Raw genomic sequence first — 25,063 nt, forward strand, 5'->3', positions numbered from 1 at the left:
CTTTGAGAGACCCTTAAGAGAATGTTTAGAGAACCGTTAACCAATGTTCTGATCATGTTTTCTGTTAGCTGGGCAACAATATGGTCTGGTAGGATTTGTAGGTTCAATCTTCATGATGAATTGTGTCCTAAAGCGAGACACCGTAGATATAGTCTGGACAGTCCTGACATACCTCAGTGTGGAGGTGCTTGGTCGTGTCTGATCTGTTTCTCAGGTACATGCGAGAAAAGTGAAAAATAGCACGTCCATAAAGACAAACAAACACCGGCGAGGTGCTACTAGAAGCACTTTCTGTATTTGGATCAAGGTGGGGGGGTAGTGTTTTGTGAGGGGCTACGGTGGAGCAGAGAGGAGGGTGGGGATATTTTTCGGGTGGCGTTACGGAGCACAAACCATAGTGCTGTTTTGATAAAGACGTACGTGGGAGTCTGGGAACGAGAGGGATAAATAAAGAGAGCGAGAGAGAGAGAGAGAGAGAGAGAGAGAGAGAGAGAGAGAGAGAGAGAGAGTTGAAGGAAGTGGGTTGGGAGGAGAGAGTGAATATAACCACCCACCTAAACGTCTGTCAGACCGGTGGTCAAAAAGCAGACACTTGTAGAAGAGGCAAAGACTGACAGAGCAGTAAAAAGAGTGTGAAACGAGAGATTTCAGGACGGAGAGAGAGTTTGACATTGAGAAGAGAACACGGATACACATCAGCCTCAGGACCAGACGGGTGAATGGATACGTTCTGCAGTCTCAGTGGACTTGACCCTCTATGGGTGAGCAAACATCTCATATTAGTCATATAGATTTGACATATAAAAGAGTATTCAGACTGTGTGTGGATGTGGAAACAGTTGTTGTTTTGCTACGTAAGATTTATGTTTGTATTGATAGTGATATATTGAAATTCTTTGGATGATGCCAAGACCAAACTAAGACCTGAAACATCTTTGAAGAAGTTTTCAAAGAGTTGAGATACATCATACATGAACTAGTTAACTCTGTTGTTATATTTAAGAATTGCAGTTTGATTTTTAAATGAGCTAGCAGATGGTCATTGATTCCCAGACATTTTCCTTAAAGGGATAGTTCACTCAAAAGTATTAAAATTCTGCCATCATTTACTCACCCTCATGTCAAACCTGTACGAGTTTCTTTCTTCTTCAGAACACAAAAGAAGATATTTTGAAGAATGTTGATGACCAAACAACACCGAACTCTATTGACTTCCGTTGTATGAACACGAAACCACTGAGACATTTCTCAAAGTATCTTGTTTTGTGTTCCACTGAAGAAAGACTCACACACAGATTTACAACCACGTGAGAGAGAACAAACGATGACACCAATTAATAGAAGGTGCCATTGATAAACTTGGCCTAGACAAGCAATACATAAACTGGCAACAGATGTGAGACACGCCGCACGTTTACTGTTAGACCATTCACATTTGTAATCCACTTTTAGATGTTCCTGAACATTCAGATCATATCTGGATCCGTGTGTGAACGGGGTTTGGATGATGTTGTGGATGACATTCTGGAGAAATGCGTAACCTTCCCTCTGTCCTCAGGACTGGAATCAGACGTGGTACACGCACAACCCTGAACTGAGCGACTGTTTCCAGAACACGATTCTGGTTTGGGCTCCATGCATCTACCTGTGGCTCCTGTCACCGTTCTACTGTCTTCATCTGTACTGTCACGGGCGCGCTCCATTGCCTCTCTCTTCACTCTGTAGTGCCAAACTGGTGAGACAGACCACTAAGACCTGTTAATGTTACACAAACCTCAGAAAGTACCCTCAATGCTGGCTGTAAAACCTAAACCAGCGTGTTAAAACAAAGTGTATGTGGTGGTCTGGGAAGACCCCCAGGGGTCGATGTGTAACCAGTGTGGTTAGCACTTCAGCGAGATGACATGACAAAAAACACCATTTGTTTGAAAAACAGTTGTTTCTCTGCGAGGCGTACACTTCCGTCCGGTTTTATCCTGATGTGATGCAGTAGTGTCCGGAAGAGTGACTCAGTTCTCACGCTGATATGAATTGAGGTTCTCTTTGCTCTTTCACAGTTGCTGGGCTTCTTCTTGGCCTCTTTTGGTTTCGTGGAATTCTTCTACATCCTGTTGGAACGACGACTTGAAATCCAGCAACATCTCGTCTTCCTGCTCAGTCCCATCATACGAAGTGTCACCGTGGTAATGTAAAACTTATCTTCCATTCTTATGATGAATATGTAACGGTGCAGATTTGTGTTGAGTTGCAGCGTGTTTTACAATACACAGAAAAATCATATTCTTGTCTTGTTCTCCAGATCATTGTGTTGGAAAACAAGACATGTGTTTACTTGCGACAAAACAACACAAGAATTTACGTCACTTTACTTATTTCAGAGCAAAACAAAATGTTGCGCTGCTTTTCGTTTAAACAAGAAAAAACAAAAATATTTGAAAACGAATACAAAACAATTGAAAAATAATCTTGTTTTACTTTGAAGACAACTCAATTTTTTCTAACAGCAAGACTTACAATATTGAATCAGGTTGTTTTAAACTCATTTTTGGGGTAAAATATGCACAAAACCAACCGTTGGGTTATCGATTCTTATATGCGTAAGCATTTTAGGTCGAAACAACCCATCATAAATGTTATTTTATAACCCCTCGGTTGGTTTTGTCCACATTTTACGCAACAATGAGTTTAAAACAGACCAGCGTTTATTAGCGGGTATTTTGTTTTAAGGATGTTCAGATCAGTGTATTAGAAAACAAGGCAATTTTTTACACAAAAAGCACATTGGCCAAGTTTGTATATCTGCAACAAAAAAATGTTAATAAAAAAATTTGCCTTTGCAATGATCATAAAATGTAACGTCATGTGTAGGCTGAAAGACCAGATTAGAACAGAAGGAATATCCATGCTGGTCTAGTCTGGTTTGCTGTTGGTCTAGTGCATTGACCACATAACCAGTGAAGCTGAATTAGCAGATGTTCTTTCTTGTAAAACTTGTTGGTCGACCATTTATGAAACCCTGAGGGTGAAACCAGCATCCAAATGACAACCATGTTTAAGAGATATTAAAGAAGACTTAAAGATGCAAAAAAAGCTTTAAAGGGATAGTTCATCCAAAAATCAACTTTGTGTGATTTTTTACTCGCCCACATGACGTTCAACATGTTTAGAGAACTTCCGGCCTCTTCGGAGCACAAATAAAGATATTTAGGTGGCATCCGAGAGATTTCCAGGCCTCCTCTTAGACATCATGGTTCTAGTTGCTGTCAAGGTCCAGAAAAGTACTAAATACATGGTTAAATTGGTCCATCTGCTCATAATGTATGGCGCGCGTTCATGAGAGCACTTCTTCTTCATCTTCTTCTTGGACGAGAGCTCTTCAAAAGTAGACAGGTTTGTGCGCCGAACGCCGCATGGGGCTTGCCCCTATTGGATGCCGGCGCTGTGACTCACAAACTCTGTGTTTACATGCAGAAGACGAAGAAGAAGTGCTCTCGTGAACGCGCGCCATACACTGACAAGACAGAGGAGAATATATCCATTAAAGTCAGTATTTTGGTTTGTTTTTCGCATGTAAAGCATTCTCGTCGCTTCAAAAAAATTCAACATATTTAACGTCATGTGGGTGAGTAAAAATTCACACAAAGTTGATTTTTGGGTGAACTTCCACTTTAAGCTTCATTCATCATACAAGCCATCCATCCCATCATTCATTTGTCAACACGCAGCGCAGCTTGCGTCTGTAAAAGAGCTGCTGAACGTTCTCACAGCAGGAGTTGTTTTCATGTAATAGACCGTGACGTTTGGAGAAACACCTACACATAGACGAATGAACACAATCTCACCGTCACTTCTGCAGAGATGGACTCCAGAGCAGACTCATGACCCACCTGTGGTCTCCTCAGACACCTAAATCAACATATATAAAAAACGATATAAAAATACACTTAAACAGTGCGCTCTTGTCCTCAGACGCTCTCCTCCTGAAAAACACACTGAGATCTTAATTGGACATGGACTGAAATGTGCTCCTAAAAACATAACAAGCAATTTGAAGATTTATTAAAAATGGAAATTTGGAATGATAAAAATATAGTTTTGTTGCCCGACCACCAACTGTGGCTTTTCGTGCATAACATCTTGAACTCAAACATTTCCCATCAGATTGACCCAAATCCAGATTATTTGACCTCTACAATCTACATTCATTTACACCTCCAGACTCTTTCAACAATCACACTCTCATTCGTAACTCTGTTTATTTTCTTTATTAGAAACATCTAAGACTTAGATAGCATGACATCATATAAACGCTCAAGCTGTAGATCTTCTCCATCGCTGTGACACAACAGTTTAGTGCAGGATTCAGATCTGTCTCTGTCTTCTTTCTCTCATGTCTAAATACTAGCTGTGCACCAAATGTATGGTTGGAAAAGAAGCTCTGTCTTCCTCCCACTCTCATGACACAAAAAGTCACAACAACAACAACAACAACAACAACAACAAGAATGCAGATGTTAATGTGGTGTACGAGCTCTGTTTCCAGGTAGCACCAAACCTCATTAGGAGGAGATTAAGAGTTCCTCGTAAACGTTGACCTCATTTCTCTGAGGTTACGAGGCTTTGGTTTGGTCTGTGGCGGCGGTCCCTGATGTCTCATCTGTACCACACCAGGAGGATGTTTGTTATGTAATCCCGTCGTGTTTGCGCTACCTTGGAGATGCTGTAACAAATGATGTTTCCTCGACGAAGATTAGAACGGACACGCTGAAAACATCACGCTACTCTCGGGATGACGGTCGGTTTTAAAAGAGATCGACAGAAGCCACGCTTGATTGTTTTTAAAGATGAGGCGGCTGGGCTTTAGACAGGGACGTACCAGCGTAACCACCGCAAAGCTGCTGAAGCGAAAACAAAAACCAATCTGCTTCAGTTACCGATGGAGAGTTTTGTGTGCGGATGTGATTAATAGCAGTTGTGTGTTTGACAGGTGTTAGCCGTGTGTGTGATTCATTGGGAGAGAGTTCGGGGATGTCGATCCTCAGCGTTCCTGTTCTTCTTTTGGCTGTTGGGCGTGCTCTGTTCTCTCATCCCGCTTCATGAGAAGATCCAGCTGGCTGTGCATCAGGTGAGAGAAATGACACTGACGCAGACCCCACAATCCAAGCCCGTTCAATTTCACGGGACGTTCTCAAAATCCAGGACGGACCCTTCATGCAGTAACATACAGATTCATCTTCAGCAGAAGAAACGTTCACGTGTAGATGCGCCCGAACTCAAACGTATGTGCATGATTATCTACACAAACAGAACTGAACTCAGTGACACGTCTTAACAACTACGCTGCATGAAATATGAAATGCAACAGGTCACGTGAACGCCATGTTTTCAAAACGGTTTCTTTCATAGTCATTTCAGACTCAGCCCGAAGACTTTTAGAAACCAGACTAGTCAAATTGGACCCGTATCACTTTCTAACTGGGTCAAAACAGAACTACACATGCGCATATTTTTCACCGCCATGACCGTATGTGTGCATAAGGGGGCAACAAGAAATGTTGACTGACTTACATTTTGACCACCAAAACCACCCTGGCTTCGTGGTGGGCTTATGAATATAGCCTGTATCTTAGCAAGGGTCTCTACGGTCAAACGGATGTTTACAACCCATTTGTCTTGTGCTTCAATAGACTAGTCCAGATTTCAGGGATTTGAAATGCATGAGCACCATATGAAGAACATATGTGAAGAGTACAGAAAGCAGCTTTTGGCTTCTCACCAGCAAATAGTGGCCGGAGGCTTCGGCGGCCTCCAGATTGTAGCGTGACTCGAGGCCTTTTATGACTCTTTTCATACGTAATTCATTTCTAGAAAACAGGCCATTAAAGAGTTTGGTTTTCACCATGATTTGCTTTAACCGTTCAAAATAAGCTTTACGGTGTTGTTAATGCTCGCGCACACCCATGTCTTCTGACGTTCTGACAAGTCAGATGAGAATTCGAGAATATAGACGACATATCGATTTTTTACTTGAATCCTTAGTTTCACACGTCACATCACTCTGCAGCCTATAGGCAACGTTTTTAGAACGTTCTCTGAAAGTTCCCTCAAAGTTATGAACATTTTTCTTGCAGAAACAATTAGCATTATGTTTTAGCTAAACATTCTCAAAATGTTCTAAAAACAAAGCATTCATAGCTTAATGAAAATGTTAGCAAAACATACTTAGAACACACTTGCAAATCCGATTGTCTGCAGCCTCGAGGTTCATTATGAGATGTTGGGATTTGATAAGTCAACAAGTTATGATTCAAAGATTTCCATACGAGCAGAACGTTTAGCAACTTGTAAACAATGCTGGGAAATCCGGATTAGCATCGCTTTAGGATTATGGAAAATCCCTGCTTGTGGTACTCGTTTAAAATGGAAAGTCTGAGATCTATTTAAGCATTCGTTCTGGTTTTCAGGGTCTCTCTCCGGATATCGTGCGGTACTTGGCCTTTTTCTTGTACTTTGGCCTGCAGTTGGCGCAGCTTTTCCTCAGCTGTTTCGCAGACCGGGCACCCTCAGGCAAAGCTGTCCTCAAGGTACGAACAGAACAAACTCATCATCATCAACCAAAATAACACATCACAAACAACCCTGTGGTGATTCGCTTTTGTTTACTCCCGGTTTTACGTAATACGGAACGCAACCCTTCCATTTGCAGTGAATTATGGTAATGGCCGGCACATCCTCCTGGCATCCGCCACAAGTATGTGTTGCCTTGATATTAGCTCAACTCATGATGGGATAAAAGTGATGGTTTTTTGAGTCATCTGCATAGACACAGGTTTTCTGTGGTCCTCCTGGCCAGATAATGATATATGCGATGTATTTAAAGCAAAATTCTAGTCTGCCCGCAGTTTGGTTGTCATGTATGCAGATTGCACAGAGAAACGAAAGATGCCATTGAACATCCCATAAGGAAGGAAAAATCACAGATGAGGAGATATCTCAATGACTTCTTTACAATGGACAACAAATATAAACTTTTGCTTGAGTCTCATCTGCGTCTCAGATATTTCTCAAGAGAGCAAGAGTCAGAAATCTGACGTTCTGTCATTAGAGTTTGAGAAGAGATGTCAACAATGTGTCAAACTGAGCTCAGATTTCTCAAGTTTGCAATCAAAAGTCAATATTATTGCAGATCTCAATATCACCTCAAACATTTCTCTTCAAATCCAGACTCTTCACGCGTTTCAAAAGGTTCTCTTTTATTTCTCCTGAGCTATTTTAGCAGAAACATCTGGAACTAAACTGATACATAAATGAAACACAACTGAGAACTCCATTAGATCTCCTGAGCTATGAAAGAGCAACAGTCGAGCAAAAACATTCTCAAGGCAACCCAACACGCTGACGTCCAGTTGTTCTCTTCCAGAGAAAAACAAGAAAACAAGCTCGGAGAGGAATTAACGTGTTTGCGATGAGGTTGTAGCCACAGACGTAAGCGCCACACCCCTTGATCCCCTCCTGACTCAGTCACGTCCTGTGTGGGGTAAACTGAAGAGCGAGAGACCTCCGGTGAGGAGGCGGGGAGAGAGAGAGAGAGAGAGAGAGAGAGAGAGAGTTTGGGTGAATGGGTGTAGGGGGCAGCACTGAGGTCAGAAGTGGGTGAAAGCAAGTTACTGTGGTATATTACACACACACACACAGAGAGAGAGAGAGAGAGAGAGAGAGAGAGAGAGAGAGAGAATGAACTCTCATTCTGTTCCTCTGTTGACTCTCAGCTCACTACTGCCAGATTTCAAGCCTCTGGTTTCTCCATCCAAGAAAGCAAAACTGTGAAAGTCTTCTTTCTAAAACGGAGAGTTTCACATCTGCGTGTGTCTTTTGGGTGTAATGTTTGAACTTAGCTTTCTTGTATTTCAGTACAGTACATGTCTACCTGTATGTTGTACAGAAAGTGTATTTCTATTTTATGGACAAATATTAACATTAAAGCTTATTCTGATATATTCTAGATCAGTGGTTATCAAACTGGGGGGTCCCAAGGTGGATCCAGGGGGGCCACAGATTTTGTGGCATTTTATAAAATATAGAAATTATAGACATTTTATTCAATCAAACATTAGAAAAATAAGACCAACAACCAAAAGAATTGCTGTTCCAGCATTGGCTAACTGAATATGTTTTTGGTTAATTCAAATTCCGAGTTTAAGATTATAAGTCTTTATTGGGGGGCACAAAGTGATGCACCCTACACAAACAGGGCCTTGCAACGAAAAGGTTTGAGAACCACTGATCTAGAGAATGACTGTGACGCAAGCACATGTGTGTGTTTTCAGGGTTTTATCTCATGTTTGATCATATAGCGTGTCGTTTTGCTCAACCTGTTGTGTCTTTTCTTAGAATGCATGTCCTGTTGAAGACGCATCGTTCTTGTCAAAGATCCTCTTCTGGTGGTTCAGCGGGTATTACAGATTTGATGTTTTTTAGACGGTTGTTTTATATACATACTGTATCTGTGTCCACGTTATGTAAAGAGTGTAATAAAATCAAGTTGCCGTGATCTTGTGTGTGATTTCAGGTTAGTTTTGAAGGGATACCGCTCACCCCTGCAAGCAGAAGATCTGTGGAGTCTGAGGGAAGAGGACACGTCTGAGAAGATCATATCTGACCTGGAGGAAGAATGGGCAGCGGAACGCACTAAACTACAGCAGTAAGTTCTGATTTCTCACATGTGACATTCATAAGCACACGTGTCAGTCGATATTGTGGTTCCTCGAGTCGCCTTGATCAAAGCCATCGCATTTCCATCCGAAAGATGCCCACAACTGGACTGAATTAGGTCAAGAAACGCTCGGTAGGATCGTTCGGCTCGTTAACACGTTGCAGCTTGAATCTTCCTGAAATCCTCACAGGTCGTGTGTGTTTTATAATTCGTGGCAGCTTGTCTTGTAATCGCTCTGTGTTCAATTACAACAACCCTGTTTGAGCTCCGACAGAAGTTCTCAATGCACACGCCTGTTTGTGTCTTCAACAGACGAGAAAAACACCTCAGCACCAGCGTTGCCTTGGGATCCCGACTACCGGAGCAGGCGCAGCTTCTCAGAAAGATCCAGAAAGAGCAGAGCTCCGGGTTCTGCCTTCTGCGGACGCTGGCGCGAAGCTTCGGGCCGTACTTCTTGACCGGGACGCTGTGCCTCGTGGTCCACGATGCCTTCATGTTCGCCGTTCCACAGGTTCTGAGGTGAGATGAGTCAGACAGGTTTGGGTATATCTAGGAAACGTCCGGCTCCGGGTTACGTTTACACAAAGTTCAAATAAACCCAGATGTGCTTTTAACGACAGCTCGCAAGGTCATCAAAATATTTTCAAAAGAGACACAGTACGCTTCACGTATCTCGGGATGAAAACAGGAAGACGTGCAGCAGGTGCCCGAGTCAGAGACGCCGTAGCCGCCAGACAGAGATCACCCTGTTTATACCCACAGACGAGCAATTTTGGCTTCACGTCTGAATTTGGTTTAGGAGGGTGAGAGATGACCACAGTGCTCCGTCCGCTGTAGACGTGTTGGCTTCGGGGAGGGTAGAGAGGAACACAGGCGTGGTTGTGGTTTACTGGAGGAACGCAGCCACTGAAATGGGAGGTTTGGTCAGTTAGCAGCGGTCTTCAGCTCTTCTATTGTATTGAGATCAAGTGGAAACATTCACAGTAACCAATTCTGGAGCATTTGGTTAACGTTCAGAAAAACATTTATCCAGGCGAACATGCCACTTCAACAAATCCACCGTTCTTTATTTGTGAAGAAAGCCGTTCTTAAACACACTACAGTAAACCTTGAGTTCAACCACAACGGTTGGATGTGATCGGCACATTTCTTCATGTAGTGCATTCATTTCTTCTTCTGTCTTTGTTTTCAAGTCTGTTGTTGGGCTTTATGAAGGATGAGGACGCTCCGCTGTGGAAGGGTTATTTCTACGCCTCGCTGATGTTTCTATTGTCCTGCCTTCAGTCCGTCTTCAATCATCAGTACACATACACCTGCTTTACTGTGGGCATGAGGGTTAAAACTGCTGTCATGGGACTCATCTACAGAAAGGTAATCCATCACCCCAGCTGAGACCCAGTAGAACCCTGCCCCAAACACAATAGAAAATCTCATGGTTTTAATGGTTATAAAGGAAATTGTATTTGCTTTAATGGAAATTATAAAGGTGTCTACTGTTATGTGTTGGATTATGTTGGTGTGATTTTAAATCCTGTTGGAATGAAGCCCAAAAAACACTACCCATAGGGATAGAAACCATTAAAGAAGTTGTAATGGTTTTAATGGAAAAAGCTAATGGTTCACAATTTCTGTAATGGTTTCTGTTGGGTTTCTATTGTCTTTTTTTCAGCAGGGACACCAAAAACAGGGACAGAGTTCACCTAAAACTAAGAATTCTTTCATCATGTATTCACCCTCATGTCATGTCAAACCTGTATGTGAGTTTCTTCATCAGAACACAAAAGAAGATATTTTGAAGAATGTTGATAATCAAACAACACTGAACTCCACTGACTTTCATTGTATGAACACAAAACATCTTCTTTTGTGTTCCACTGAAGAAAGACTCACACACAGACGTACAACCGCATGGGCGAGAATAAATGATGACAGAATGTTCATTTTTGACGGAACTATCCCTTTAAATCTCTTCCGTACCCTGTTGCTCAGAGGTTGTTCTTGGGTTGGATCCCAGGGATTGTACATACTCAGGACCAAACGTATAGTATAATGCAATGTTTGGATTCAAGCGTCTACCATGTGCATGAATGTACATGTCCGTGTTTCTCTTTCAGTCTCTTGTCCTGAACAGCACAGCTCGCAGGACGTGTACCGTAGGAGAGATTGTGAATCTGGTGTCGGCTGATACTCAGAAGTTGATGGATTTTGTGGTGTATTTTAATGCCGTGTGGCTGGCACCCATTGAGGTGACGCTCTGTCTCTTCTTTCTGTGGCAGGTGAGGGCATCGTGACCGCGTACAGATGTTTTTTATTGCACTCCAGTAATATGACTACAACAAATCATCATTTATTTAACAAGCATCATTACACTCTTTTCCTTACTTTCTTCTTGTAATTTCTTCAGATAAATCCCAAATTTTGTATAATCCTACTTATAGTGTATCCCTAAACTATTTAAAACTACAAATAAAACCTAATAGCAGTTCGGGTTATTGGTTTAGTGGGTGTTGTTTGGGCTTCGGTTCTGCACCAGAGGAATTATTTGTATTGATCACGTTATTCTTTCTTCAGCATTTGGGACCATCGGCTCTAGCAGGCATCACCACGGTCATCTTTATCTTCCCTCTCAACGGGTTCATCGCGCGGAAGAGAAGCAAACTCCAGGTAACACACGGTTCATGATGTTCTGACCTCGCAAATCGATTCAAACATAACAAGATCTTTATTCCAGGAGCCAGAGAGTTTAGATCAGCTCAAGAGGAGTTCTGAGAGTCAGCGCGAAGGCTTCACAGCTGGTTTAGATAGTGAAGCCAGCGGAACGCGGCTTGGATTCGAGCTTCTCTTGCTCCTTTGAAGTTTCCTCCGAAGCAAAGCAAACCGCAGCGCTGGCGAGTGGCAATAAACGCTAAAAGTTTGGTTTCAGAAATCAACAGACGTTTGGCACGACGCCGCTTCAGCAAATCTGCACGAGTCAGCTCAAAGACAGAATGCAGTTAGACATGTCTTGACTGTATTTGACAGTAACAGACTGTATGTGATCCTCCGATATCAGCCGGTGCTTGATTTACTTTATACATGAGGAAAATACACCACTTATACCACTTTTTCATTGAGTTTTTTATTAGGGGCTAATGATACACTCAGCTTAAGATTCGACGCAATACACAATACCGAGTTTATGTTACAATAGTGTCGCAATATTTTGAAATGTAACAAATAAAATCAATTGTATAGCATTTACAAGACTTGTTGTAAAACCGATCTCATGGGAATTCAAACGATTTCATTTATATGTATTCGTACAATGTGAATCGTCAAAAACGTACAATTGTAAGTGTATATTATAATATATATATACTGAAGCCCCACCCCTATACTAAACATCACTGGCATGGAGGCAGATCATACAAAAGCATATGAATGTATGAATCATATGAATTCATACTAATGTGTCGCCTCATGTAGTAGTTGCGAATTGCCAAAAGAACCGAACGCATTCAAGGTACAGTATGTGGATTAATGAAAAGTAATGGTCATTGAAAACTAAAACCGAATTTGAACATAAAATAAAGCCTAAAGCTGCGTTCATATGTGTCACTTGTCTATTGCGACGAGGTCGTTAATAGGCGTTCCTTGCTTCCGTTGTCCTAGAAATATTTATAAACAAACCCGGCAGTAACAGACGGGAGATGGAAGACATGAGCTCCGCTGTTTTACTCCTATCGGTAGTCGCTCCTGAAAGTCGCTCATCATTTGCATAAAGTTGAGCAAATCTCAACGTTGTCGAGTCGCGAGACACGCCCACTTCCTGTCGTCAACAGTCACTGTCGCTCGTGTCACTAGGCTACCACTGAAATGAATGACATCTCCTCGCTTTGTCGCCGGCGGTCTGAACGGAGCGTTAGAGAAAACGTCTTAAAGCAGTAAAAGCGCAGAGTAAAAATAAAAACATATGTTGACGCAGGCAACTCAGCCAACAGGATTCATATTTGTGAAAATATTGATATTATTCATATAGTAAGTTGTTTGCTATTACGATATATTATTACACCCCTAGTATTTTTGTGCAAAAAAGTCCAGTTTAAACAATTTCATGCAAGATTATTGTTTTTTGCACAACCTTCTAGGTTTGGCTAAAGCTGCTTATTCAGACGTGTAGTGTTGCTGAGGAGTTTCACTGACTATATGCGGTCGCATGTTCGTTCCACAGGAGATACAGATGAAGTACATGGATGGACGGGTGAAGTTAATGAACGAGATTCTCAACGGTATTAAGATCCTGAAGTTCTACGCCTGGGAAAAAGCTTTTCTGGAGCAGGTGCTGGGATACAGAGAGAAAGAGCTCAAAACTCTGAAGAAATCGCAGATCTTGTACTCCGTGTCCATCGCTTCTTTCAACTCCTCATCTTTCTTGGTGAGAAAACAGATTCATCAAACAAATGGTTCGATCTCATCTGATAATTTGACTTGAATGCAGTGTTGGGTGTAACTATTTACTACGTCATTAGTTACTGTAATTTAATTACTTTCCCCTTGAAAATGTAAAGTAAGGGATTACTCTTATTTGTTCTGGAATTTAATTACAGTTACTTCTGATGTAATTCAACGAAATACTGTGTAATGTATTCAATAGTGGAAATGATCAAAATGATATGTCTAACTTTAAAATGTATGCTTTAATGTATCCTTCTCACATTTGTATACTTTGGTCAGTTAATAAGACTAATTAATGTAGTTATTTATTATTTATTTCAATGAATTAAAAGAGCCGTTTCATGTCTACCGTTGAATCAATTCGAATCAAGGTTGATGTAGGATATAGAAAGTAATTAGTAATGAAATACTTTTTGGAGAGAGTCATTTGCACAATCATCTAATGACACTATTGAATATTTAATTAGTCATTTTCAGAATGGGTATTTCTTGAATGGGTATTTTCTTTTCCAGATTGCTTTCGCCATGTTCGGAGTGTATGTGCTCATCGATGACAAGAATGTTCTGGATGCTCAGAAAATCTTCGTGTCGATGGCTCTCATCAACATCTTGAAGACTCCTCTAAGTCAGCTTCCGTTTGCCATGAGCACGAGCATGCAGGTGAACACCGGCTCTCATTCTCTGTTGCTTCAGGTTTGTGATAGGTTTCTGATGTTGACGTGATTGGTGTGTTGCAGGCTGTGGTATCACTCAAGCGGCTGGGGAAGTTTCTCTGTCAAGCTGAACTCAAACCAGAAAATGTGTCGAGAGAAACGTTTCATTCCGGTGAGATGTTTTTTTTGTGTGTGACAGATGGGTAAGGTTAAAAATAGACTGTGTGTCCTTCCCTCGCTTCCGTCTGTCGATGAAAATATGACTGGAAGTGATGAACAACCGTGTCTGAATGTCGCAGTTAGATGTTAGTGCTGTCTCACTTCCTCTGAATGACAACAGCAATATAACACATCTCTGAATACTGCAGTGTGGAGTCACTGGTAAAGACACAAAACATCTTGGGATAGCTTCAGAAAACGTTGCTTTTGAAGATAAATCTTCATTCATCTATCCATCTTTACATATATTCATTCATTCATAATGTGTGCTCGTGTCCGATGTACATGGCCGTCTGCCTATAGAAAGTATATACTTCGACAAATGTTTAAAGCGTCATATTGCAATTGTTTCGTAATTCTTCATTGTGTTTCTCTATCAGACCGAGATGGTGTCGTGTTTGAGAACGGAACCTTCAGCTGGTCTAAAGACGGTCCTCTATGTTTGAAAAGGTATCTGCTTCTAGAAAGTGAACAATACTCATCTGAATGTGAAAGTTTTAGCAAGCCTTCGCTCACTTGTGTGTTTGTGCAGAATCAGTGTTCAGGTTCCTTGCGGTTCGCTGGTTGCTGTCGTCGGTCATGTGGGCAGTGGCAAATCCTCGCTGCTTTCTGCCATGCTCGGAGAGACTGAGAAAAGAAGCGGGACTGTATCAGTCAGGGTAAACACACTCAAATCAAAACCAGACATTTGAGCTGAATCAGAAAGCGCTTGATTGACAAGCGTGCATCTACAAGAACTTTTCTTTGGTTTAAAAGAAATTCTATTGAAATATATAAAATTATTGGTCACAACAATACAAAGTATGGCATACAGTGAAATGGTTGATACAGGATTATGCACCCAATACAATAGAATTTATATAGACGTTTCAACGTTATATGGCCCAAACTTAACGTAAGGTCCGTTAGAACGCAAAGAATCAATAAACGTTGAGAAGTTTTCATATCATTTAGTATTTTTAATATACAATTAAATATTAAAGGGATAATTCACCCCCCTAAAAAAAAGGTCATGAATTACTCACCTCAAGTTGTTCCAAATCTGTATGAATGTCTTTGTTTGGTTAAACACAGAGAAAGATAGTTGGAAGAATGTTAGCAACTGAGATTTCTGGGGCACCATAGACTATTGTTGAAATGATTGTCAAAGACGTCCCAGAACTGTTTTTTACCTAAATTCTTCAAAATATTCTGTAACATTTTATTTTATTTTATTTTATTTTAAGGTGCCTGTTACACGTGTTACACGTATTTACTATAGTATTTGCTATAAATTATGCATAATGTAACTAACCCTGAACCAGTCCTAATCCTAAAACTACAGGTAATTCATTTTTATTACTCAGAACTTAAATGTATGGTTACACTGTAACACGGGCACTGTAAAATAAAGTGTAACCAAATATTCTCCCTTGTGTTCAACAGAACAAAAAATGATACAATACTTCTTTCCACAACGATAGTCAATGGTGCCCCAGAAATCTCAGTTGCTAACATTCTTCCAAATATCTTTCTCTGTGTTCAACCAAACAAAGACATTTATACAGATTTGAAACAACCTGAGGGTGAGTAAATGATGACAGAATTTTCATTTTTGGGTGAACTATCATTTTATCATAAATGAATAGAAATTTAAATTCAATATAAAAATAAATTGTTATATTCTAACCAAACACAGGGTCAGCGCATGCGTCTGATGAAACCGCCAATACTGTAGATTTTAAATAAAATAAAGAAAAGCCCAAAAAAATGTCATTAAATTCGAATTAAGGGGATTCCAAAGAAACTGAAAATGTAAAGAATTTACTACACAATATAATAAGGAAGAAAAAGCCTTACCTTTCCGCACTTCTGTCTTTTTAGGGCACCATTGCTTACGTTCCTCAGCAAGCTTGGATCCAGAACGCAAGTCTGCAGGACAACATTCTGTTTGGACGTGAAAAGAAGGAAAGCTGGTACCAGCGAGTCCTGGAGGCGTGTGCTCTTCTGCCGGATCTAGACAACCTGCCCGCCGGAGACGCCACTGAGATCGGAGAGAAGGTGAGACCCTCAAACCTCAACCTGTCCAGTCACCTTGATTTCATACAAACAGAGTCAATACAGCTGTGTTGTTTTTCATCAGGGTCTGAACTTGTCTGGAGGTCAGAAACAGCGGGTGAGTCTGGCTCGTGCTGTTTACAGGAAAGCTGACGTCTATCTGCTGGATGATCCTCTGTCTGCTGTAGATGCTCATGTGGGTCAGCACATCTTTAATAAAGTCATTGGACCCAAAGGCATACTGAGAGACAAGGTGAGGGTTTCACCTCAAGCATCGTGTTCTTCCTCGACCATTCCATCATCTAACGTGAAGTTGTTCTACAGACGCGGGTTTTGGTGACTCACGGGATGAGCTTTCTGCCTCAAGCGGATCTGATTCTGGTTCTGGTAGATGGGGAGATCACAGAGCGAGGATCGTATCAAGAGCTTCTGAACAGAAACGGAGCTTTCGCTGACTTCATTCACACGTTCGCAAACTCGGAAAGAAAAGAGTGCCTTACAGAAGCCTTCCAGAGAGGTGATATTACTCTTCTGCGCTGTTACTGGATTGTTGGGTTTTCACTTGTTTTGATCGAGTATTTTGATTTATTTCACTTGCAGGTTCCAGAAAGTCTTTAAGGTTAAGTGTTACTGACTTCATGCCGTTCTCTCTAGATCTATCTCAAGAGCAGCTCATTGGGTATGTGATATTTGCGCAGAATGCCTGTGGTCATCTGGGGTTTTAGTATGAAGCTAATTGTAAAGCTTTGTGGTGGAGCAGCAGACATTAGAATTGTCGTAACAATACCACTAACACTCTCAAACATCAAGAACGCTACAAGATGACTGATTCAAACTCACATCTCTTTCAGTGGAGACACAAACAGCATCACGATGCAGAGCGTCGAGCCGTTACCTGATTCTGATGAAGATCAAATCCCAGAAGACCTCGGCAAACTCACCAAAGTTGATAAAGCACGCATAGGCAGAGTAAGACGGATTTTTAACCCGACAAACTCACAACATACAGCCGAGGAAAAAAATTAAGAGATCGTATCACATTTTCAACATTTCAAGAAAATCAAACCTCAGGAGTGACATAATGTTATCCAACAGCAATGTGAGAGACTAAAACTGACACAAAAAAAATCTAAATACATGTAGAAATATGACTGTTGTGTTGCTTAACAAGTGAATCTGAACTTGTTTTCTTTGCAGTATTTGAGGTCTGACAAAACGCAGTGCATCTTTTCTGTTATGTTCACCTGTTTCTCCAGTTTTGATATTTAGGAGAAACATTGTTAGTAGTTCACAGAATGAAACAAAAATGATCATTTTACCTAAACACATATAGAAATAGTACATTAAGAAATACTGAAAAACAAATTTTAGCTTAAAAAACCTTGTGTAAACTCCTAACTGTGTCTTTTGTTTCTAGGTCAAACTTGAGATGTACGTTGAGTATTTCCGCACCATTGGCTTGCCGTTGATCGTTTCTATCGTATTCCTGTACGCCATCCAACAAGCGGCATCTCTGTCTTATAACTACTGGTTGAGTTTATGGGCCGATCAGCCTGTCATCAATGGAACCCAGTTAAACACAGATATGAAACTGGGAGTCTACGGAGCTCTCGGCTTTGTGCAAGGTTTGCGCTTTTCCTGTCTTTTGATTCACAATCTTGCCGCTTGACATTAAATTAATGTCATCACCTTGTTACGTTTCAGGAATCGCTATATTTGGTACCACGGTTGCCATCTCTCTAGGGTGCATCATCGCCTCCCATCATCTTCATCTGGATCTTCTCAATAACGTTCTTCACTCGCCCATGTCGTTCTTTGAGTCCACGCCTAGCGGGAACCTCCTCAATCGCTTTGCTAAGGAAATCGATGCTATAGACAACATGATCCCCGACGGGCTGAAGATGATGCTCAGTTACTTCTTTAAACTCATGGAAGTCTGTATCATCGTGTTGATGGCCACTCCATTCGCAGCGGTCATCATGCTCCCTATGGCATTCATCTATGCATTCATGCAGGTACAGCTGACACTAACAATACCCCGATCCATCGGGAATGTTGGATTTTGACTGTAATCTGACATTTCACCCTCGTAGAGTTTCTACGTGGCCACGTCGTGCCAGCTGCGTCGTCTGGAGTCTGTGAGTCGCTCTCCCATCTACACACATTTGAATGAGACGGTGCAGGGTGCCAGCGTCATCCGGGCGTTCAGCGAGCAGTCACGCTTCATCACGGACGCCAATCACAGGGTGGATCAAAACCAAACGGCTTACTTTCCCCGATTTGTTGCCACGAGGTGAGACACTAACATACGGTCACAATATGGTCATAAACAAACTTCAGTCAGGACCACTTTCGTCAAGTAACATTTTTTATTCAATAATAATGCATGTAGTTGGTGTTGGCGGTGTGGTTCTGTTCTGGGCAAACTCCACGCGCCCATCCAAGCATTAATTCCTGGACAGAGCGGACTAGCGCTACAACAAAACCATCACAAGACAAATCAACCTAATCATAGATAATGGATAAATGGATAAAGTGGAGTTGGGGATGGAGGTTAAGCAACAGATTGGTGGCAGAATGAACAGGGACTTACATGAATAACGTGATGCTTGATATCATTCACTCAAGATGTTTGCTTGCTTTAAATTTGACGTTTTAAAATTCTTTCAGGTGCATTTACACTTTGTTGCGTATTGAGGTGAGCATCACACGAAATTCATTTTGACGTGTTTCTGTGCAGGTGGCTGGGTGTGAATCTGGAGTTTCTGGGCAACGGCATTGTTCTGGCTGCTTCTAGTTTCTCTGTGATGGCCAAAGGAACGCTGAGCCCCGGGATGGTGGGTCTGGCCGTGTCACATTCACTTCAGGTGTGAATCATTCCAAATGAGTCCAACATTATAAACACAAACATTATGAGATTGCATGTGGCCGCCGGTCAAACCTCAGCTTCGAAATAGCCTTTCGCTCTTGCGCAAGAGCTGCTGTGGAGTTTATTTTCATTCGTGGTCAACCGGACTGAAGTGCAGCGTTACATAAAGACCAAACAAACCCACTCTTCCAAGTCTTGTGTTGTGAAAACTGCTGAACTGTCTCTCAGGTGACAGGTTTTCTCAGCTGGATCGTGAGGTCGTGGACGGATTTCGAGAACAACATCGTGTCGGTTGAGCGAGTGAAAGAATACGCAGACACACCGAAAGAGGTACAGACGAACACTTCAAGATGTCTTCCTTTAGATGAGTTAAGATTTTAGTCTTTATCATCTATGTTTTTATTTACAGGCGTCTTGGACCATAGAAGGAAGTTCTTTACCTTCATCTTGGCCTCAGACCGGAACTATTGAGTTTCACGATTATGGCCTTCAGTATCGTAAAGGTCTAGAACTGGCCCTGAAGGGCATCTCTGTCCGCATCCAAGAGCGAGAGAAGGTACAAACATCACGTCTAATATTTAAAATATTCAAACTATAAGCACGTTCCTTGGCCAAATCATTTGATATAATAGTACAAAGTACATTAATGTCACAAAGTTTCCGTCTTTGGTTTTCATTTGATCCTTTCAGATTGGTATTGTGGGAAGAACCGGTGCAGGAAAATCTTCTTTGGCTCTTGGAATTTTCCGGATCTTGGAGGCAGCGAAAGGAAAGATCTACATTGACGGAATCAATATATCAGAACTCGGGCTTCACGATCTGAGATCCCGCATTACCATCATTCCTCAGGTGCATATAACCAAGACTCTCAGTAATGAAACACCCGCTGTTAATCCATCTTGTTGTAAAATGACTGTATAGTTGCACCTTTTCTAATGTTGTAGAACTTCGCTTCATTGTGAAATCCTCTCAAATCTTTTGCCAATTGATTTCCAAGGACCCAGTGCTGTTCTCTGGATCTCTCCGTATGAACCTCGACCCCTTCAATGTGTATTCTGAAGAGGAGGTGTGGAACGCCCTGGAACTGGCCCACCTTAAGAACTTTGTGTCTGGACTTCCAGATAAACTCAACTATGAGTGCTCAGAGGGAGGAGAAAATCTCAGGTACGAGCATTTGTTTCGTGATTTTAAGATGGAATCTTTCGGTTTTAGCAGCGGTAGAGCAACGTTATCTTTGAATTCTACAGTCTTGGTCAGAGGCAGCTGGTTTGCCTCGCGAGAGCTCTTCTCCGAAAGACAAAGATTCTGGTGTTGGATGAAGCGACGGCCGCACTGGACCTGGAGACAGACACCCTGATCCAGTCCACCATCCGCAGTCAGTTTGCGGATTGTGCTGTTCTTACCATAGCACATCGCCTCAACACCATCATGGATTACACAAAGTACGTCACGCTACAAACACTTTCAACTTCAAACAATGATTCTTCGTGCAGTGTGGTTTGGTGCAAGAGGAGAAATAAAAAAAGACAAAGGTTGAATTTAAAATGCACCCTCGTGCTTTATCGTGTGCTGGTGTGGATGTTAACCCAGCTAACGAAAATATAATCATATAAATATAAGAACATTTTGTATGTCAAGTTACGAAAACGTTCGTTCTGAATGTTTTAAGTGTTCCTCTAACAATGTGTGAAAAACGATTTTAATAACATTTAGCAATGACATATACTGTATGTTGATCAAATGTCCTTAAAAATAAATTGTACGAACATGTACTTACGTTTATAGAACATTATCCAAAGTTCTGAAAATGTTTCCAGTACTGCACTATTTGTGGTATGAACAGGTCTATAGCACACGTTCATTTGATCTTATTTGTTTTCTCAGAGTAATTGTTATGGATAAAGGACATATCGTGGAGATGGATTCCCCCACTAACCTGATCGCGAGCAGAGGTCCGTTTTACTACATGTGTCGTGAAGCCTGCGTCCTGTAAGCGCGTGCGCTGCCGTTGACTGTCCTCTGGCGCCCCCGTGAGGCGAGAGCGAAGAATGTGATGATCTCAGTGCAGTGCACTCACATGAGAACATATCGGACAACTGGTGCTTCACATGGGGATAAAAAATAACCGAAGACTTGAAGTATTGGTTCCCACACACCAGCAAATAAAGACATTTTAAGCTAATACGTAAACACAGATTTACGGCCTTCATCAAGGGCACAAAAAAATCATTCTCTCAGAAGATACAGACTGGTGCTTTCTACTTGCTTTCTTTGGTTATAGAATAGAAAGGTGTAGCTGACGGACCTGACCTGTAAATTTCCCATCTAACACACACAAGAAAAACGTGTTTGTTCTGCCTGTCTGTCAGCATCTTTGAATGTGAAAAATACATTTGGTTTGAGAGGAAAATTGATGATTCTATAAACTCTAGTAGTTGTACATAATTCTCTTCAGACAGTCAATTACTGGGATTGTTTGAGAGAAATGTTTACCAACATACTTGACCTGAAATTCCCTGGAAAATACCAGACAGCCTTTCAGACACTAATTAAAGTTTTACAAGAGAAGAGAAAAACACTGCATTCACCCAAATAGGTGGTGATGCTTGTTCCTTTCAGCCAAAGTAAACATGTAAAATGAGCAATAACAGCTGGATGAAAGAACATGTACACATTATACAATACTGTCATACTGCTGAATTATTCCGATTTTGTATATAAAGAAAATATTGTTCTCATCACCGTTCTGAAGGCAAGAGTTTTATTTAGCGGTTCTGCCCTTCAGGTGTTTTTGTATAAACACACTTTACAAGTGGACATGAAAAGAAGTAACTGCGTGCCTTTGTGACTTCAAAAATTTATTTATACGTTTTCTATTTAATCTTTGACACTTAATTGTTTGTATGTTTCTACATGTACGTTTATAATTGTATAAAGAAAATCTCGTAAAGAATTCATCATTGTGCTTACATCAGGCCCTAAGATGTCACAAAATAACTACCAAACAAACATCATACACACGGCCCAGACATGACAAGATCATCTGCAAAAAACTGAGTACCAAACTATATTTATTGTTTACAGTAGTAAAGGACAACAAAAAATGTACAAATCAGTACAGAAGGATGCCAACATCTGGAAATCTTTTAAGTCGACCTTTAAAAGCCTCTCTGGTGGGCTAGAGATGTTTTAAAGAGATTACACCAGGCCTTACGAGAGACGAACAACATCTCCGCTACAAAGCCGGAAAAGATTCCCTTTAGTTTTACTTCAAGACCTGGCAACAGTTTGGGGGTGATTTAAAAAATAAAACAAACAGACATTGGTATTCTTACATCCTTCGCGCCTACTCAAGCGAGACACGAGGAAATGAGAATAGTAGGTGGATTTTTCTACACACATTTAAAAGTATAAACTAGTGGGGTATAGCGTTGTCTAAATGCTCTAACTGGAGTACCTTTGGGGTTTGGTCCAGAAGGTGTCATTAGAAATTGTGTCATGAAGTCAAGTCTCTTAAACGGCCAATAAGAATAGACCCCACCCCAAGCCCACCCATGCAGTGAGAAGCAGCCTCGTTAAAAAGGCAGATGAATACAACACTGGTTGAATATTTCTACAACATACAAAGAGAATCAGAGTTGAAACAGCCCTACTTAAAGCTCTCAAGGATTGGAGAAAAAGAAAACAGCTTCCCCTTCGTTTAAAAGGGCAAAGTAACTATGGGGGTCAACTGTTGCCGGTTTGATCAGCCGGTGGGTTTGTGAATCAGCGATCATTGCGAAGCTCGCGGACGATCAACTGCACCCTCCGGCAGCCATCTTGAGTTTCCCCGCCACAGTATCCGTCTAATTCATGAGTATAAATATTGAGTACTGAAAACACGCTGTGATGCCCACTCGAGGAAAGCTAAAGCTGACAAGAGAATTGAAGAGAGGGGGTGGAATAATGGGAAAGCATTCGAATGAAAACAACATGAGGAATAAAATAGATAAGTGTGGGGTCTGGGTGGTGTTTTAGCAGACGCCCCCAGTTTGTTGCTGAAATACATCAATTGTGTCCTCGTCCTCCATCTCCAACTGTTACACACAAATGAGAAAACCTGGTCAGTAATCATATTGCATGAAAACACTAGACTTTCAGATGGATTGTTCATCTTTCTATCAAAAACATGAACTTGTATCAAGTAAAGTAATACATAATCATCAAAATTCAGATCATCAGATTGTAAAACAGAGATAACGTTAAGATGTTTATAACCAAGTGTCGGGAGAACTTTTTATTGATTTTACCTGCGCCGGTGTGTCTGTTTCGTTTATGGGCTGTCCATCAAACCTGAATCTAATCTGTCTTATTGACAATCCCTGAAAGTAAAGCAGTATTTTCATCAGTCCAAAACATCCAAGAAAGTCTTTTAATTTAAATGGAAGTGAGAAAAAAAATACACGGATTAAGAGAAGTGATTACAAACATTTAGCCTATTGTGTGATTTGACTGCCATTAAAAACATCACTTTAAAAACATGTGATACTTGCTCTCGATCTGAATGGCCAGATCACACTGTAGTTACACTATTTACCATGTTTCTTACCACACACACGTTTATCTAATCATCTGAAAGCATCTTACCTGTCTCTCACAATAAGCTTTCATTAATTTGCTGAGGGGCGTGTGCCTTTTAATTTTAAACTGGACCACTGAGCCATCCTGTCCCGCCACCTTCAGATTGATGTGGTCGTTCTCGGTCTTCACTCCTTCCTAAAATCACAAATAATAAGCATGTTAGTGCATGTATGACATGTGAAGAGAGATTAAACCGTGCAGCCCTAATGCAACCTAAAATTAGCCATGGTTTGACTACAATAAGGAAGCAACGTTTAACCAGGATATTTGTAGGAAAGCTAAACTACAGTATACATAATCCATCAAAATCCACGCCTACTACACTTTTACTCTAGAAAAAACCTGCTTTCTTTTCCTGACAGAGGCCCCTGGCACACATTTGTACTGTTGGAAAGTCCAGTAGATGCTAAAAGTTTACTTCACGCGAACGATTCAGTCCAGAATCACAATAAAACGTGCAACAAGACACGAAAGCCGAATGTAAAAACGCAGGTTCGAGGCTTTACGTTCACAGCGGCCGGTGGAGCGGAATACTCGCCGCCTTGTCAAACACCGCTGTGGCTCTTGTGCGCCATTTTTAAGCATCTGGCGCAGCGATGGGTCACTCAAACTACACACCGACACAAACAAAACTTTTTGGACGAATTTCTTTCAACAAAGTCAAAACACGATTTGGCCGTCGTGTTTACCGCACAAATAGAGAATGATCGCTGCCTTGCGTGAGGTTTTTTTCTCTTACGCAAATGGCGTAGCGCGGCCGCTCCGGATCTCACAAAGGAAAAACCCGCAAACGCCGAATTACGCCGGGGAAAAAAGCGCGGTGAGCACACAACAATGGCGTACTTTGAATGAACCACCGCTTTACCGGCCATCAACAACACGAAATCTTACGAACATTCACCGCAGAAATGAAAACGGACGGAGTGTGAATGTAAAAAAAGACGATGATTGCTCGCCGACCGCCTTTCTCCCGCACAAATGCGCAATCTGACTATCACCTCAAAGCTGCGCAAAACGAAGCCGAACTCGGCCGCAATCTGCTCACGTTAAACCACATTTTAAACATATAGTTCCGTTATAAAACGGCTGCTCACCTTGGGCTTGTCTTCGGACATTTTGCAGATGTGTATTTGTCTGTATTATGAAGATACCGCGAACACAATATGCGCTCTCCACACCGTAGAGCAACACAGCTGCCGACGGGGACGCGCTTTCCTTTACCTACTTTATCAACGATTGGACGGTTTCACGTCACGTGACGCTCGTTCGCGAGAGCGCGCAAAGCTCCCCGCGAATTTATGTAGATGATGCACACGGGCCTGTGTTTCTGGACAGGGCCATTTCCCTGTTATTGTGAATCCATTTCGGGACGGACTATTGTTATATTAAATATATACACTTCAAAAACTGTTTTAAAATAATTAACAGTATATTGGGAGGACGATATTTACACATCGTAAGTAATATTATTTATTAAATAAATAATCCACCCATTCAGTTCTGTTGGCGTGTTTGTGA

At 41.4% G+C, this 25,063-nt stretch overlaps 2 protein-coding genes across 2 annotated transcripts; one reads left to right on the plus strand and one right to left on the minus strand.

The window, feature by feature from the left end:
* Positions 1 to 494: 494 nt before the first annotated feature.
* Positions 495 to 22,677, plus strand: abcc6a (ATP-binding cassette, sub-family C (CFTR/MRP), member 6a). Its single transcript, XM_057337998.1, has 31 exons — positions 495 to 761; positions 1,559 to 1,735; positions 2,058 to 2,183; positions 4,988 to 5,125; positions 6,465 to 6,584; positions 8,392 to 8,453; positions 8,570 to 8,701; positions 9,026 to 9,232; positions 9,907 to 10,084; positions 10,828 to 10,989; positions 11,285 to 11,377; positions 12,924 to 13,127; positions 13,661 to 13,807; positions 13,885 to 13,972; positions 14,400 to 14,469; positions 14,552 to 14,678; positions 15,883 to 16,059; positions 16,142 to 16,309; positions 16,381 to 16,573; positions 16,657 to 16,735; positions 16,908 to 17,025; positions 17,474 to 17,681; positions 17,761 to 18,071; positions 18,150 to 18,349; positions 18,797 to 18,923; positions 19,154 to 19,255; positions 19,335 to 19,481; positions 19,616 to 19,774; positions 19,923 to 20,089; positions 20,173 to 20,367; positions 20,810 to 22,677. Exons 1-31 carry the CDS (start codon positions 720 to 722, stop codon positions 20,916 to 20,918), a joined length of 4,533 nt encoding a protein of 1,510 aa, XP_057193981.1. The 5' UTR covers positions 495 to 719; the 3' UTR covers positions 20,919 to 22,677.
* sumo3a (small ubiquitin like modifier 3a) lies at positions 21,979 to 24,774 on the minus strand. Its single transcript, XM_057337999.1, has 4 exons — positions 24,640 to 24,774; positions 23,552 to 23,680; positions 23,215 to 23,286; positions 21,979 to 23,001 (listed from the first exon to the last, which is right to left on the minus strand). The coding sequence occupies exons 1-4, from the start codon at positions 24,658 to 24,660 to the stop codon at positions 22,939 to 22,941; spliced, it is 285 nt and encodes a 94-aa protein (XP_057193982.1). The 5' UTR covers positions 24,661 to 24,774; the 3' UTR covers positions 21,979 to 22,938.
* Positions 24,775 to 25,063: the final 289 nt, after the last annotated feature.

This window comes from Triplophysa rosa, linkage group LG7, assembly GCF_024868665.1.
Source record: "Triplophysa rosa linkage group LG7, Trosa_1v2, whole genome shotgun sequence".
NCBI classification, from domain to species: domain Eukaryota; kingdom Metazoa; phylum Chordata; class Actinopteri; order Cypriniformes; family Nemacheilidae; genus Triplophysa; species Triplophysa rosa.

What these genes read in the sequence shown, in the direction of transcription:
- sumo3a (XM_057337999.1), bottom strand. Translation starts at nt 24,660, where the DNA reads ATGTCCGAAGACAAGCCCAAG. An exon ending in TGTCCGAAGACAAGCCCAAG is followed by an intron (nt 23,681 to 24,639) that starts GTGAGCAGCCGT and finishes TTGTGATTTTAG; the next exon opens with GAAGGAGTGAAGACCGAGAA. An exon ending in AAACAGACACACCGGCGCAG is followed by an intron (nt 23,002 to 23,214) that starts GTAAAATCAATA and finishes TGTGTGTAACAG; the next exon opens with TTGGAGATGGAGGACGAGGA.
- abcc6a (XM_057337998.1), top strand. Translation starts at nt 720, where the DNA reads ATGGATACGTTCTGCAGTCTCAGTGGACTTGACCCTCTATGG. An exon ending in AGCTCTCGGCTTTGTGCAAG is followed by an intron (nt 17,682 to 17,760) that starts GTTTGCGCTTTT and finishes GTTACGTTTCAG; the next exon opens with GAATCGCTATATTTGGTACC. An exon ending in CCCCGATTTGTTGCCACGAG is followed by an intron (nt 18,350 to 18,796) that starts GTGAGACACTAA and finishes GTTTCTGTGCAG; the next exon opens with GTGGCTGGGTGTGAATCTGG.